At 42.0% G+C, this 15,609-nt stretch overlaps 1 protein-coding gene across 1 annotated transcript in view; it reads right to left on the reverse strand.

The window, feature by feature from the left end:
• The window catches only part of SRD5A1 (steroid 5 alpha-reductase 1), a 19,372-nt gene that overhangs the window by 3,394 nt on the left and 369 nt on the right, over window positions 1–15,609 (reverse strand). Inside the window, exons 2-4 of the mRNA XM_025205800.1 lie at window positions 7,305–7,483; window positions 6,418–6,519; window positions 2,281–2,431 (exon numbers count right to left, since the gene is read on the reverse strand). Of these exons, the coding sequence (XP_025061585.1) occupies window positions 2,281–2,431; window positions 6,418–6,519; window positions 7,305–7,483 (432 nt within the window). The remainder of the gene's footprint in view (window positions 1–2,280; window positions 2,432–6,417; window positions 6,520–7,304; window positions 7,484–15,609) is intronic.

Below are 15,609 nucleotides of genomic sequence, written 5' to 3' on the forward strand. Positions count from 1 at the left end.
GTGTTTCCCACATTTTTATATAAACCCAGTTACAGTATTTGAAATAAACCTAGCAAATAGGATCTAACAATCTGGGATCTTCACAGGTAACTGTGGGGTTGACATTAGCAACCTGACTGCATGACCAAAGCATAACTAACTCCAAAAAGCAACAGAGAAACTGATTTTATGCCAAGGAATGCCAAGTGTTCCAAGGTCATACTCTATCTTCCTAGAAGACTTTTTGCATAACATTCTCTACCCTCCACACCACACTTTCTCCATTTGCCATTGGTGAATTTCTCTTTTCTTTTTCCTCAGTCTATTCAATTTTCACCAGTTTCTGTAGGTAAATGTAACTTTCAAATAGGAACTGGCAAGGATTGTGCATTCTCCTTTTTGTATCAAAGAAAAGGTGTCAAAAGCGTGATATAGAAGGAAAATGAAAAATCCTTTCCTTGAGCAAGTTATTTGGTGTCAAAGGGGTGGGATGAGGGAATGCAGGGGCTGTCCAGTAGGCTGGATTGGGCCCACAGGCTGTCCTTGTGTGTCGGATCCAGCATGTAGTGCTGCTCCAGCATGGATGCTGCATGCATGCTGCATACAGCATACACTGGCCCAGGACATAGCATGCATCTCAGACACCCCCTGTGCCATGTGACACCCATACCAGACCAGCCCTGCACACTAGGTCTGGTACATGGGGCCACTCCATGGGCCCAACCTGGACTGGCCCCAAATAGATCCAGTGTGCAGGGCTAGTCTGGTATGGTTGCCACATGCAGTGCATGCCCTAGACAGGCCCCCAGAGGGAAGGCAACACATGTGCTGTATGCAGTGCACATCCCAGACAGGCTCCATCAGATGCAGCCCATGCCAGACAGGCTCTATGCACCATATTCAGCATGTGGGGCTGGTGCCAGAGGGTGCTGTACATGGCAGGCTGGTCAGAGACCCACAGGCAGCATTGCAGGCTGGGTGAGAGGGCTCCATCTAACACCTGTGTACTACACAATTTAGATTATGTACTACTGCAACAGCAGCTGTTTTCAGACTGATTTGGAAAGATTTATTGAAGTTTCTCCTATAGAAGCATTTCAGGACCATAACAGATAATCAGAGGGGTGACTTTTACAAATTACCTAGTGCCTCGTCCACTTTGACAGAAAAGGTTCCTTGGGTGAATTTGATATCTTTTATTAGACTAACCCAAATAGTTAGAGAAAAGTTATTAAGCAAGCTTTCGGGTTCAAAAACCCTTCGTCAGGCTAAGGAGGTTTCAGCAGTTGGTGTGTGCTCTTCCTGGATGGAATGAAAAGTAAAGAAGCCAGGGGCTGGGCTGGGGAGTCAGTTGCCAGGCAGATTATAATGTATCAAAAATCCAATGTCTATGTTTAGTCCATGATCTCTAGTATCCACTTTGAGTAATTTGAGCAATCGTTCAGAGTTAGCTATTGCTAGGTTAGGAGCTTTTATCCCCCAACTATTCTCTATAGTCCCTCAGAAGATTTTATACAGCAGTTTATGAGGGAGGAAGGAAAGGTATAAAACACAACCTTATTCCATACCTCTTTTAAACTGGCAACTTGACAATCAGATGTTTTTTTTACTTGCTTTGTAAAAAATTTGGTGGTTCAATTCACGTGAGCTCTTCCAACCTAGAGTAGCCCAGAAATGGAATTTAAAAGGGAAAATTCTCCCTTCCTGGCATTTACTTAAATAAATAATAAATAGTGTTTAACTTGCCTAATTCATTTTTGCAGTTAATTCACCTAAAGCAAGTTTCAAGTAACCAGGATTTACCAACAGGAGTTACTAACTTGGGGTGCTTGCAGATGTTAAAGAGAAACAGAAAGAAAAACACATGGTTTACTGGAAGCAGCAGCACATTACTTCAACTCAGTTCCACAGGTGCCTGTATAGATCAGGTGCTTTAGCAGGGCTTTTTGGTGGTTTTATCTAAGAGGCAAGTCAAACAGCTATTAGATAAAAGCACCAAAAAGCCCCACCAAAGCACCCGATCTATACAGACAGGCAAGCCAGGTTCAACTAACACACTGCCTCTTCTGGGCATGTGCTGGGCTTGGCACTGGAGTGTACTGAGTTTAAAAAAAAATAAATAAAGTTCTTTGTTTTAAAGGCAAAAGCAAGCAGCCTTGAAGAATATTTCAAAATCAATAAGTGTCTCAGGGGTCAGACACATACAAACCCCTATATCCCTGTTTAATACCCAATAATTTCTTAAGTTACAGATGATTTAGAAGAAAAGGAAAAAGAACTTCTGTAATTTTGGAAGCTTACTCATGGTGCTGCCTTGCCCGGGAAGCTAGAATGAAGAGTGCGCACATAGCAAAACCAGCACTTTCAATGGTGCAGCAGGCCAAAGCAAATCCAAACCACTCGAGGATCTCGCCAAAAAAATTGGCTCCAGTAACATATTCAAACATTCCTCCTAAGGAACAACACATTTATTCTATTAACACACTGTAGAAAAGCAGTTGCAATATCTGCTATTGTAAGCAGAAAAATAGTTCCTTCATGAAAGACAGTTTGCAATTACCTTAAAGCCTTTTTTCATATTAAGAAAATTACAGGCAGTCCTCGGACTTACGACAAGACGCAGTTTTCAGGAACCAATTGTAAGTTGAAACATAACTCAGAACCAATTTTCTCATAAGAAACAATGTTATAAATGGGGGATTGGTTCCTGAACCAAGGCCCAATACCCTATTCTCACCAGAAATACCCCAAATTTTGTACTCTATCAGTTATAGATGAGTTACATTAATGTATTAATCATAAATAGCAATCATATTGATTTGGAAGGACTTCTTTGAGGAGACTTCACTGGACTTTTTGAAGGGCTCTTGGCTGGAGTCTTCTCAGGAGTCTTGGCTACAAGTTTTTCTGGAGTCTTGCCTGCTTTCTGAAAGAAAGTGTCCAAGCAAATTTGGACAGATGTTCTCCAGGGAGATGAGTGACACAGCAAACTTGATTCCTGGCATGGCATTGCATCAGATCAAGTGTTGTAAGTTGAAGCTGATGTCATAAAGTTGAAACAAGGTGTCAATTTATAAGTGTCGCAAGTGTGAAATGTTGCAACTTGAAACATAAGTCAAGGACTGCCTGTACTATATAAGAGAAAGGGCTCTAGTTTTTTCCTCTAATGTTAATGAGTACATGTATTTTATTAAACAGTGGCACTAAACACAGCAGTACCAAAATGATCTATAAAAATCAACTGTACTGACATGATTGATTTATGATATATTTGTCAGGCTACTAATTTTTAATTGAGAACAATTAAGATGCGAAAGACTGAACTGCTCTACAGCTCAGACTGATTTACCATGTAAAGCTTACAAAAAAAAGCTTGCAAAATACAAAGCAATTTCTGTGAGCAACTAGCAAGACAAACTACTTATTTACCCACATACCACATATACCTTTTCCCTAAAAGAAATCAATCCCCCAAAACTGACTGGTGCATCTTAAGTGGGACTGCTGATTTTTGCCTGGAATAAAAGGCACATGGCTTTGATTCCTGCTCCAGCAGCACTAGTATATCTGTTCATGGAGCCAAGTGGGGTAGGAGGACCAACTAACTTAATGCCTCCTTGTTTTTTTTACTTAACTCAAGGTGTTAACAATCAACTCCTTGATGTTCCACTAATTAAGATATTTTTATTCTGGCAATATTGCTCTTTTAGTTACTCCTGGGTACTCTCCTGTTCTAGTCTTGTAGGCTGTTTTTAGCTCTACAAATTCTTAGATCTGGCCATGGAGATCAGTCTTCAGCAGCAGCTACAGTTTGAACTTCTGGCTGAGTATGGGTAAATGAGTTGAAGCTTAAGCTCTATTGCTCTAGGAAGCCATAAGTCTGGAAAAAAAAAAAAAAATCTTCATTCTGTCTTGCATCTTATTTGAGGGTGTGTGATAGAAGTGGAGTATCATTTTCTTGCCTATCTTGTATCAAAAGGATCATGAGATTCTTTGTATGTTCAACTCAAACCATGAACTACCACCATTTTATTGTCGTCTCTTATTCTTACTGCAGATGGGCAAGGAAGGGAATTAGGTTCATAGTTCATTTTCCAGAAATTGTTCTTATTTTCCCTAGCAGTGTTTTTTGTATAAGGGAGACAATGTACAAAGGAAAACAGCTCCATTATGTTTAGTTCAGTGATTGCATGCATAAGTCACTCAAATTCTCTACATACACAATTAAGAGTTTTGGTACAAGTACCTGCTGCTAGCACAGGGGCGGGCAATTATTTTGGGCAGAGGGCCACTTACTGAGTTTTGGCAAGCTATCGAGGGCTGCATGGCAGGCAGCCAGGAGCAGATACATATTCATTTTTTAAACTTTTTAGGGGCCCCACGGGCCAGATAAAATGGCCTGGCAGGCCACATCCAGCCCACATTTTGCCCACCCCTGTGCTAGCACCTCTTGGTCAATCTGCAGCTCTTGGCCAATCTTGTCAAAAAAAGTGCCACAAGTACACATGACAGTAACCACTTTTAAAGTGTGAAAGGCACAAGAACCAGGATTACTTACTTAAATCTAAACCATGATTATTTTATTTGTTTATAAACAATGGCAAAAAATAAAAAACCCACTCTGCCATACATTGCCATGTTCATTTTCAAGAGGCTGTTCAGTCAGACTAACATGTTTAATTTCTGTAACCTACTGAGGTACCTCAACAATTAATGTCAAATGCCCTGAAATTTTATTCATCTGAATGACAAAAATATTTAAGCAAGTGTATTTAGTTGTTTAAAGTGTTTTTTTCCCCCCAAGAAAAATTAAAAAACAAAACAAAACAAAAAACAACCATCTTTACTGCTTCAACATTGCCACTTACTCAAGAGGCAAAGTATTCTAAGGCTCTAAGTTGTGTTTCCACAACCAAGTATGTCTGTCTAGAATTAATGCTACCCTGTTGAGAACTTTATATACAAGTTAAACCCAAAAAAACATTGGAGTCAGCTCCAGCACACTTATTCATGGAGACCATATCTCATATAGCCTCACAGCATTCAATAAGACTTTTCAGATGAGCAAGTGCTACAGTGAAAACATTTTTATATTGCATAACAAAATTCAAAACATTAAGCAACAGAAACAGAACAGTGAGCACAAGACACAAGCCTTAACTTGTGTTTAAAACTGTAGATTGAGCACCCGTGATTTAAACAAGCCCCAGTCCATGGGCCAGATCCAGCCTATGGGCCATTATCTTCTGTCTACCAGATTTCCCACAGGTTTGAAAATTTGGTGGTGGAGGGGGGCAGCATTAATTGCCACTCCCCTGCTGCCAAAATTCCAGACTGGTAAGGAGCCCTGTAGACAAGAGAGCATGGTTCCGCATGCTAGATTAAGGTGGTGGCAGGACAGGGCAGCAGGAGGTGGGATCCTGATGGCACAAGGCTGGATCCAGGTGCACAGGACCCAATCTGGGCCCCAACTTCACAGATCTAGCTAGTAGACTAGCCCTGTGCCACTTATCTGGCTCATGGGGCCAAAAAGCTAAGCACCAATGATTTAAACGCACTTAAAATAACCAGCATTCTTTTACTTGTGTGGCAAGTAATTATTCAGTTCCTCCAAAAAACCTCCAGTGCTGATCACTGCAGAGCAAGCATTTACCTCTTGTGGCCTGGATGCTTTGGGTCAGGTTTGTCAAGATTAAAGAGAGAGCCTTCTCAGAGAAGTGTGTCAAGCATTTTGACTATCTACACTATTTCTCTATGAAAATACACATTAAAACTAAGACTGAAAGCCAGAGGGAAAGGTAAGAGTGATAGCAAAATTCAGGGACAAGGCTCGCCTTGAGTATTCCTAAGAGTAGGGATCTACCTAAATTGTGCTGAGGGAAACAAAAAGTAGTGGGCCACTTGTAGCATGTGGCATCATTTTTGCATTCACTTTGTGGCAGGGGTCACAGAAACTAGTCATCGTTCACAAAAAAAAAAAAAGCAAAATCACAAGTAGGGTAGTTCCTTACCTAAGAGGATAAGGAATCAATCAATTGTCAAAGGATTGAGAGAACACAGCAAGGCATAGGCACAGTAAGGAACAGTAATGCCTGGAACAAATCGATGTCTCAGGAAAACAAAACACAGTAAAGCAACAAATGTCAACAGGCTTTGAGGATTAGAGTTTATAAGAGTCCTCTGCTCCCTGAAACTCATACTGAAACAGGAAAGGCATTAGCTGACTAATGATAAAAAAAAAAAAAATTCTCCTAACTTTGGGGGATAGAGCTAACCTCTTTGTTTCTGGACTATACTTGAAACCAACTCCTTGCCTCTGGTTTTGTAATCTCAATGTTATTTGCTGAGGGCTGTAATGGAAATCTCATATAAAAGGAGAATCATGTTTCCTCAAGTATTCCTTTACAATTTTAAAAGTGTCTACAGCATTTTACTCACCTTTTGGTATTTTGTAGCCAGTTTCCCCTGGTTCTCTCAGACTTCTAAGAATGTGGTCAGAATGAATATTGATTACCATACCAATCAACCATCCTGCAAATCCTGGAGAAAAATAATTAAGGCAGGAACACTAATTCTGGATTGGTAACAGCAATTTTGACAGAACAAAGTGTGGTTTATCTAACTATTAAACAGCAATAAAACAAACAACATAAGAGGAAAGAAATATGCCTGCATTTCCATCAAGTCTAGGACCCACTCTGGGACTCGCTTCTAGACTAAATGAGAGAGAAAACCCCACAAGAAAAAGCAGGCCTGTCTGGGCACAGAGTTCTACTTGCACAGGGCTCATTGTAGGATTATGGCTAGATGCTCAAAGACAGTACTTTACTGTGATCAGAAGTTTCCAGTTGAATGAAATATTTAATATATGTGAATTTTCTTCTTTCCATGGTGTTAAGCTGAATTGACCAAATAAACTCTAAGACACTGAGGCAATCAATGCAGAGAATCCTGCCAGAAAATCATGCTTTAATCTTCTCTCAGAGATGTTCCTAAGTTTTCCCAACAAAGTCACCATTCTAGTACCAAATACTATGGATCCTGGTGAAAGACCAGCACAGACAAGTACATCCAGGAAGGTTGCAGTTGTGCCCAATATTATAATGAGTAATTATTTTAGACGAACTGTATAGTTGGGAGAGCTGCTGGACAAGATTTTGAGCATCAGGTAACCTGAGGAAGGGTACCCAATGCCCAAAAGCTTGACCATTAGCTCTTATAACTATACACCGTGTCCAGTAAGAGATCAAAAAACCCTTACCTCAAAAAAAGTCTGAGAATCAACTTTGCTTTCAGTTTTCACAGAATGTTTTTATTTAACTTACCTACAATGAAACAAGGATGTTTCAACCAGTCAGAAGGGTATTCTGCATAATTACTTAAGCTCCGACCTTGTAAATACCCATTCAAGAGACAAAAAATAAATGCTAGTAAAAAAATTATGAGTGGTGTTGGCTTTCCTCCACGAATCAAGAAAGGAAAGATGAGTGCTCTAGAATAAAAAGAGAAAAAAAGAAATTAAGTTAGTCAGCTAGAGTTATTTCATTGGGAAATGGATTTTAAGCTCACATTTGCAATCCTTATACTTCCAGGAGTCAGCAGGTATACAACATGTTTTTATAGAACTTATTCTTGCAGAAGTCAGCAGGGTATATAAGCACATGCTTAAAATTTATCATGGGTAGCTTCACTGATGGTACAGACTGCAGGATCAGGTTTCAATAGCCAATTTTATACTCTATCATAAAATTAGATTTTCAACAAGTGCATTTATCTTACTATAATGTGATTTGGTCAGATAAAAAAAAAACATAGCTAGCCAAGTTAAATTTTAAAAGTGCTGTAGATAACTGGTGTGTAAAATGGCACAGATTTTAGTCTCACCTTGTTGAAAACTTTAATGATGATGCTCTCAAGCACTGCCTCCTATTTAAAACATACTAGGGAGCTAATGGCAACAAAGCAGCTGGAAGAAGATTGCTGTTCTCAGGCTCAAGTAACCCCAGCCACCACTGCATCAAGATCTGACCCCCTGGGAAACCCCATGAGTTTGCTTCTCAGTTTACAAGTCTTTAAACTAAAAAGATGCACCTTACTTTACCTAACTATGCTTGTATATTGTATCCCTTCTGCACATTTTTGTTTTTGCATACCTAGATTGTAATATACTCTGCATTCAATGAAGTACCAGGCATACTATACTTTAGGGTTAATTAAGTAGTAATTAGTTCCTCTGAACAGTTGCACATATGAAATCATAAGTTTTCAGTGACTACCAGTCAAGTTTTACCTCAGTCCTTGGGAAGACCTTTGAGAAAATTATCAAGGAGCACATCTCCAAGGGCCCACCGGGGAGGTAATGCTCAGGGGCAGCCAACATGGGTTCATTGAGGGCAGGTCCTGACTAACTAACCTGGTTTATTTTTATGATCAGGTCACAAAGTCCCTGGATGAGGGTGCTGGGGTAGACGATGTCTTCCCAGACTTTAAGAAGGCCTTTGACATAGTTTCCCCACCACATTTTCTTTAAAAGAAGAACACCTTGGTGACTCTGGCATTGATGCCTACACAGTAAGATGGGTGGCAAATTGGCTAGATGGTCACACCCAAAGAGTGGTGGTAAATGGGTCTTTTTCAACCTGGAGGGATGTGGGCAGTGGGGTCCCCCAGGGCTGTACTGTTCAACATCTTTGTCAGTTATCTGGATGTGGGCGTAGAATGCATGCTGTCCAAATTCGCTGAAAACACCAAGTTGTGGGGCGTGCTGGATCTAGACAAATTACAGAGGTGGGTGGATGAGAATAGGATGGAATTTAACATAGACAAGTGCAAGGTGCTGCATCTAGGGAGAAGGAACCAGCAACACACCTATAGGCTGGGGAACACCCTTCTCAACAACACAATAGTTGAAAGAGATCTTGGAGTCATTGTTGACTCCAGGATGAACATGAGCTGCTAATGCAAGGAAGCAGTCAGTAAGACTAACCGCACCTTGTTGTGCATCTACAGATGCATCACAAACAGGTCCAGGGAGGTGATCCTTCCCCTCTATGCAGCATTGGTCAGGCCACAGTTGGAGTACTGTGTCCAGGTCTAGGTGCCATACTTCAAGAGGGATGTGGCTAGCATTGAGAGGGTCCAGAGGAGCTACTTGCAGAGTCAAGGGGCAGCAGGGCAGGCCCTACAAAAAGAGAGGCTAAGGGGCCTGAACCTATTCAGCCTCCACAAGAGAAGGCTGAGAGGGGACCTGATGGCCATTTACAAATGCACCCGGCTAGGGCTGCCAGGCTCTGGAATGGGCTCCCAAAAGAGATGGTACTCTCTCCTACCTTGGGGGTCTTCAAGAGGAGGCTGGACAGATATTTGGCTGGGATGATACAAGCCCCCGGCACCCATTCCTGCCTGGGGCAGGGGGTCAGACCTGATGACCTGTTTAGGTCCCTTCCAACTCCAAGTACTATGAAGTAATTTTAAAATGCCAGCTCAACAAATGTATGCATGGGATTATGCAGGGGTTTAGGTTGTAGCCGTGTTGGTCTAAGGATATAGGCAGACAAGGTTCCTTGGGTGAATTTGATATCTTTTATTAGACCAACCCAAATGGTTGTTTTTAGTGAGATGGGCATATAAAATGTTTAAATAAGTAGATGGAGTGGTCATATTTTCTGATTTAACTTTATTTTTATATGCATTTCAGCATAAGTGGTATTTTGATGGATTATATGACTCCTACGCTAGGCAAAAAGGTGTTAATTTGGTACAATGAGTCTTGTAAACCCACTGTGCTACACTTGTTCTGATCTTAAAAAAGGGAATTTAAAAAAGTAGCAAGCAGTTTGTTATTTCAGGCTGATTGTGAAGAAGAGCTGACTAGTAATGTCTCTATAGAATGAGGAGGCTGATTGTGGTCAAGAGATTATTTCACATTGTGGTCTTCTGGAGCCTCATATCAATGTAAGCCGGTGGGGGCACATTTCTCACAGGAGGGCCACTCTCTCTCCAACCTCTCAGTCCTGATCCTCAAGGGAAACTTACACAACACTTCCCAGAGACGAGCCTATGAGCTCCATTTCATCAACCTGCTGGATACTAGAGATCAGGGACTAAACATAGACATTGGATTTTTGATACATTATAATCTGCCTGGCAACTGACTCCCCAGCCCAGCCCAGCCCCTGGCTTCTTTACTTTTCATTCCATCCAGGAAGAGCACACACCAACCGCTGCAGCTTCCTGAGCCTGACGAAGGGTTTTTGAACCCGAAAGCTTGCTTAATAAACTATTCTCCAACCATTTGGGTTGGTCTAATAAAAGATATCAAATTCACCCAAGGAACCTTGTCTGCATGGGATTATGAAATGATTGCCTGTGAAAGCAACAGTTCAGACTCCAGTGACATAAGGGTCTGTTCCAAGTCCATCTTCCTCAGTTAAAACAAAAGGTCAGTTTGTTTCCCAGTTCAAAGTTTATTTTTTATTTATTTATTTTTAAAAACATTGCTCAGCTACAGCATTGTTAAATTCATCTTTCTTCTCCCCGTCCCTGAAAGCATTTGAAGATAAGGAGACAAAGAATTTGTAAAAGGAAGGAAGTTTATCGATTGATTTTTCAAGCAGCTTTAACTCAAAGGCAAGTTAAGTTTAAGTTCCCTAGAAAAATATTTTCAATATTTTGTAGTATTAATATTCAATGGTGAAAAAGGAGGAACACACCCATGTTCCTAGGTATAACTACCAGGGTAACTACACTTAATCTCTCTCAGGGCATCCTCTAAAGGTCTCAGGTTTTCGGGCATTAACTCTTGTTGTTGAAAGCAGTAGATCTTCCATATACAGGTTGGGTCCTGGGTAGCCATCTTGGGTGTATTAACCACGATCACCTCAGCATATCTAATGTGGGCCAAGACCCTGCAGTTCTATTTTACTCCATCTAGACCAACAATGGTAAGTCAGCAGGTTTCTTAAAGTACATTGTATCTTTAGAACAGTGGTCAGCAACCTATGGCCCAAGGACCCATTGGATCCAGTCCACAAGCATGGAGCTTTGGCAGCATTTGGTGGCGGAGTGCTTGCCACTGCACGGACAAGTGCCAGCTGCAAAACTCTCTCCTTGTGCTGCCATGGGGAGAAGTGGCTGTTGTAGCCAGCTTCTAGACCTTGCCTGCCCCTGACCCGAGGTGGGTTGTTCCAGCAAAGAGGTTGCCTACCCCTGCTTTAGAAGAACCGTATCTGAGATTATTTTGGATTTTAAAACTTCGTTACTGAACAAGAAAGATTTCTACACTTCCCTGCTTGCCATCTGACACCACCAGGGACAGAATCGTACCTGATAGGCACAACAGAGAGCAACTCACAAAAGACACTCATGGACCCAGAAGCACAAACTTCTCCCATCTTCAGCTTCTTCTGTGCTGAAATGAAGTTTATTTCCTACCTATGGGGACTTTTTACCATCTTTAAGTTTTCCCTGAGCCTGATGAAGGGCATGAGAGCCCAAAAGCTTACTGAAAAAAAGCTAAATCAGGGTTCATGGTAAAGGTGATATCTTTTATTAGACTAAGAAGATTTTGCAAAAAAATTCTTTAATTGCAAGCTTGTGGGCACAGACACCCTTCCTCAGGTATTGGAGAAAAGTTTGTAAAAGTTCTTCTGGGTAGAAATGAAAGTTCATATTTTGTAGGATTTCACAGAAGAGTCAATAGATGGAAAACTTCTCTGGGCAGGCAGTTCTTAGCTGGTAAGGAGTCTCTCAGCTCTCTTATGAGGCTCTGTTATGACGCAGATTACACTGCTCCTGCCTTGGTTCAAGGTCTCAGGTTTCTGGCTACAACCCGGATACCTGTAGAAAGTTTTTTTTTTTTTGGCAATTTCTTAGTTGGTCTAAGAGATTCTATGGCTCAGAAATGATACCTTATAAGATACAACCACCAGCTAAAACCAGCTGATAAAGATAACTATAGGTCCTCCTTTAACTGGGAAGACTAACTAAAAGAACTCAGACAACTCTGACACTATCTACCACCCCCTCCCGCCCCAGAGGAAGGCCAACCCCCCCCTTTACCTCCTCAAAACCATCACTGCATCTCCTCCTTCAGAATTACAAGGAGAACTTCAGACCCTGATCCCTCCACTACCCAATCCAGGGACTTTTCACCTGCTCCTTGTTGCAAGGAAAATCAAATCTTGTCATGTCAAGTTGATCAAATTCTCAGAAGCTTTTCCAAGATGACTCGGAATTGGCAGCGATTGAGGCCTAAAGTTAACCCCAGTAAAGTGCCAGGGAACATGGAACATTCAGAACAACAGAATCATAAATTAAGAAGATAATGTAGTAATTTTTGGCACTAATAAATGCAGGAATAGAAAAACAAGAAAATGATAGTCTCAGTGTGTAAGCATGTGCTATTGTATTCTTGGAAACTGTAAGCCAAAGTATTATATAACAAGCTTGGCTAGCACTGATGATTGTGATATCATTAAAGGATTAAATAGCCCAAGTAAAGTTAGTGTTTGCTGCATGCTATCTGAATTGCCTGCATGGATTTCTGAGGGAGTCACCTGCATGGATTGCTAAAGAAGGACCAAGCCTTCAGACTTGGAACAACAGCATAACCCAGGAAGCTCACCCAGTACAGCCAACTGTGGTGAGTACCTCCCGAGTAACAGCTCTAGACAGACTGAAGCAGTGAAGAGTCTTTGGTAACCGTCTGCTTATATTCTGGCAGTCCCAGTAAAGTTGATTACCTGTATCCTAGCAACCCTAGTTGATTAATTGCTTTGTGCTTAGTAGATATTTTGTAGTTAATAAAGCTTCTGACCGTTTGCTGGATGAGTGCCAGTGGTTAATCTCAGAGTTCTCCTTGCCCACAGAAACGTAGGGCTTGAATGAGTTTCATACCAACACTCCTTAAAAATCTACAAACAACGAAACCCCGACAAACCTATCATTTCAAACTATGGAACCCTAACAGAATATCAGGTTTCATTGAATCAATCTTAAACCTGCTCATCACCCAAAAGACAGAGTTTCATCCAAGACAGAACGGACTTCCTGCAAAAACAGACCACCTTCCCAGCGATACCCTTCTAGCCACTGTGGATGTCACTAGCTTGTGCGCCAACATCCCACACCAGGATGGCATCCAAGCCTGCCTCACATACCTACAACAAACCAACATTACAGCTCAGAGTAAAAGCCACAGGATAATCACTGAACTTGTATACAACAGCTTCATTTTCAACAACCAACACTTCTTCCAGACCAGGGGCACAGTTACGGCTACCTCTCAGCAATGTGTTCTTGGGGAACCCTGGCACAGTACACAGCCTGTCCGACTCACCAAAGACTCATCCCCTCCCCACCTCTGCCTGAACAGATTAGAGGAAGGACTTACAAAAAGACAATGAAGATGAAATGGCAGATGCACCTAAAACCCTCCAGACAAGGGTGATAGGAGTGAAGCAACTCCCCTGGTCTCATTTACATCAGAGATGGAACTAGATGACAACTCATTTACATGGGAAATAAGACAGGGAAGCACCTTCATTAGCATTCAGGATGAAGAACAGATTCCAAGGCAAGGACCGCACTGAATTCTGAGACCAGAGAAGCACTGCATGATAGGGGATCTCTGCTCCAAATGCTAATCAACCCATATCTACATACATCCAGCTCAGCCTTTATTAGACCGATTCTAGTAATGACTCCTTTATTGGTTCCCCAAAAACTAAATCTGCCTGTCTGTATTGCAAGCTCCCTCAGAATAATGCCACCCATAGCCAGAAGTGATCAGTTCCCATTATTCAGCATATGAGCCATCATTTACCCATAAACAAACCCAGTGTTCTCCCTTGAGCCGTTCATTCTCTACAAAACTCCTGTCCAAAGGTCAAGTTTCTGTCTTGGTGCCTGGATCCAAAAGCTGCAACAGTTCCACTCCTTTTCTGCCTGGAATCCTTCCACTGATTGTTCTGAGGGCTCTGCCCATTTGCAAGCTTCAACAGACACCTGGGAACCTCAACTGGTTCAGGCTTTGTTGAGAGAGTTTGGGGGGGGGGGGGGGGGGGGTGATTTGTGCTTTCTTACTCCAGGCACAGCTTTCTAAACCAGACTTTTGCTGATCAAACTTGAGCTAGACTTTCCCAAATACCTAGTTGAAACCATGTCATATTGTAATTGTTTTATTTGTCTCTCTTCTATGGCCATCACTACTGGTATCATTATAAGTTCATGTACCTGGCAATAAATAACTTATGGTCAAGCTTGTTGCTATACTCCCTCTGATCCTCACTTACTCTTCCTTCCCCTTGACCTCCCCATTTACTCTGCAGCAATGCTTCTTTTACCCAAGCCAAAAGGTCCCTGTAATGCCCAAAACTATGGTGGGGTCTGCTCAATCAAGGGAGTTACTACTAGGACCATTGTATGAAGAGATTGTGACATGCCGAGTTGAGGCTCATGAGGGTAGTCAGCTGAAAGTGCTGATCAGACCCAGCCTGCTCAGACATACTGTTAGCATGCATGTCTAACTGCATTTATTATTGTCCTGCTCAAATAAAGGGATGAACTGAGTTCACAGCACATGAGGGTGTCAGCCTGTCAATGCCAACTATCCTGGCCCAACTCAGATGCGCTCTGTTAACTTGTGTGCTCATGTCCAACTGCATCTTATTGCTGCTCTGATGAACTGAGTCCAAGGCATGAAGATGTTAGCCCACCAATGCTGATGAATCTGGGCTAGCTCAGGCATGCCCTGTTAGGCAGTGTGCGCACAGGCATATGCATTTGACTGATTTGGTGGCTGGAGGAACCCAGCCCTCTTGAAACCAAATCCTGCAAGATAGCGCCACTGGGGGTGAGGACTAGCAGAAGCAAAAGCTACAGCTCCATGTAACACCACAAGTGACGCAAGCAGCACATTGATAGAGTTAGAGACCCCAGAAATGTACCCCCAATAAATGAGTGCACCCTAAAGTGACAAGCAAATCTGGTAATACTATGGGCACCAAAACAGCCCCACAATATGCCAGCCTAGAAGAATTCCTCAAGAATTGCACCATTAAACCCTTGCTATACCAAAGATATATACACATGACATCTTCATTTGGAAGAAAACCCTGCCGTCTCCAACTGATTTCCACCAAAAATTCAATAATCATCACCCCTTCACGAGACTATTGCTTGAGCAGTAACACCAGCATTTCCTTTTTGGACACCACGATCAATATCCAAGATGGTAAAATAAAAACCCCTATATACAAGAAACCCATGGACCACAGACACAGAACCTGCAGCCACCCTAAACACACCAAGAAAGCTGTAACTTACAGCCAAGCTCTCTGATACTACTGCATTTGCGCTGAGGAGAACACAGGTGATCGCCACCTCACCAATCTCAAGAGCGCTTTCAGCCAACAAGGACGCTCCTAGAGAGACTGAATTTTTGAAAGAGCCACCTGGATACCATGTGAGTATTTGCTGCAGGACAAAAAGAAAATCCCGAAATCGCACACTATTAGTTATGACATATCACTCTGTTCAAGCAATTACTTCTGCTTGGCTTGCCGATGGCATAAAAAAAAAAAAGCTAATCGGAGGGGGGGGGGAGGGCACTGAAGCAGCCCGGGAATG

This window comes from Alligator sinensis, unplaced genomic scaffold, assembly GCF_000455745.1.
Source record: "Alligator sinensis unplaced genomic scaffold, ASM45574v1 scaffold248_1, whole genome shotgun sequence".
Classification (NCBI taxonomy): domain Eukaryota; kingdom Metazoa; phylum Chordata; order Crocodylia; family Alligatoridae; genus Alligator; species Alligator sinensis.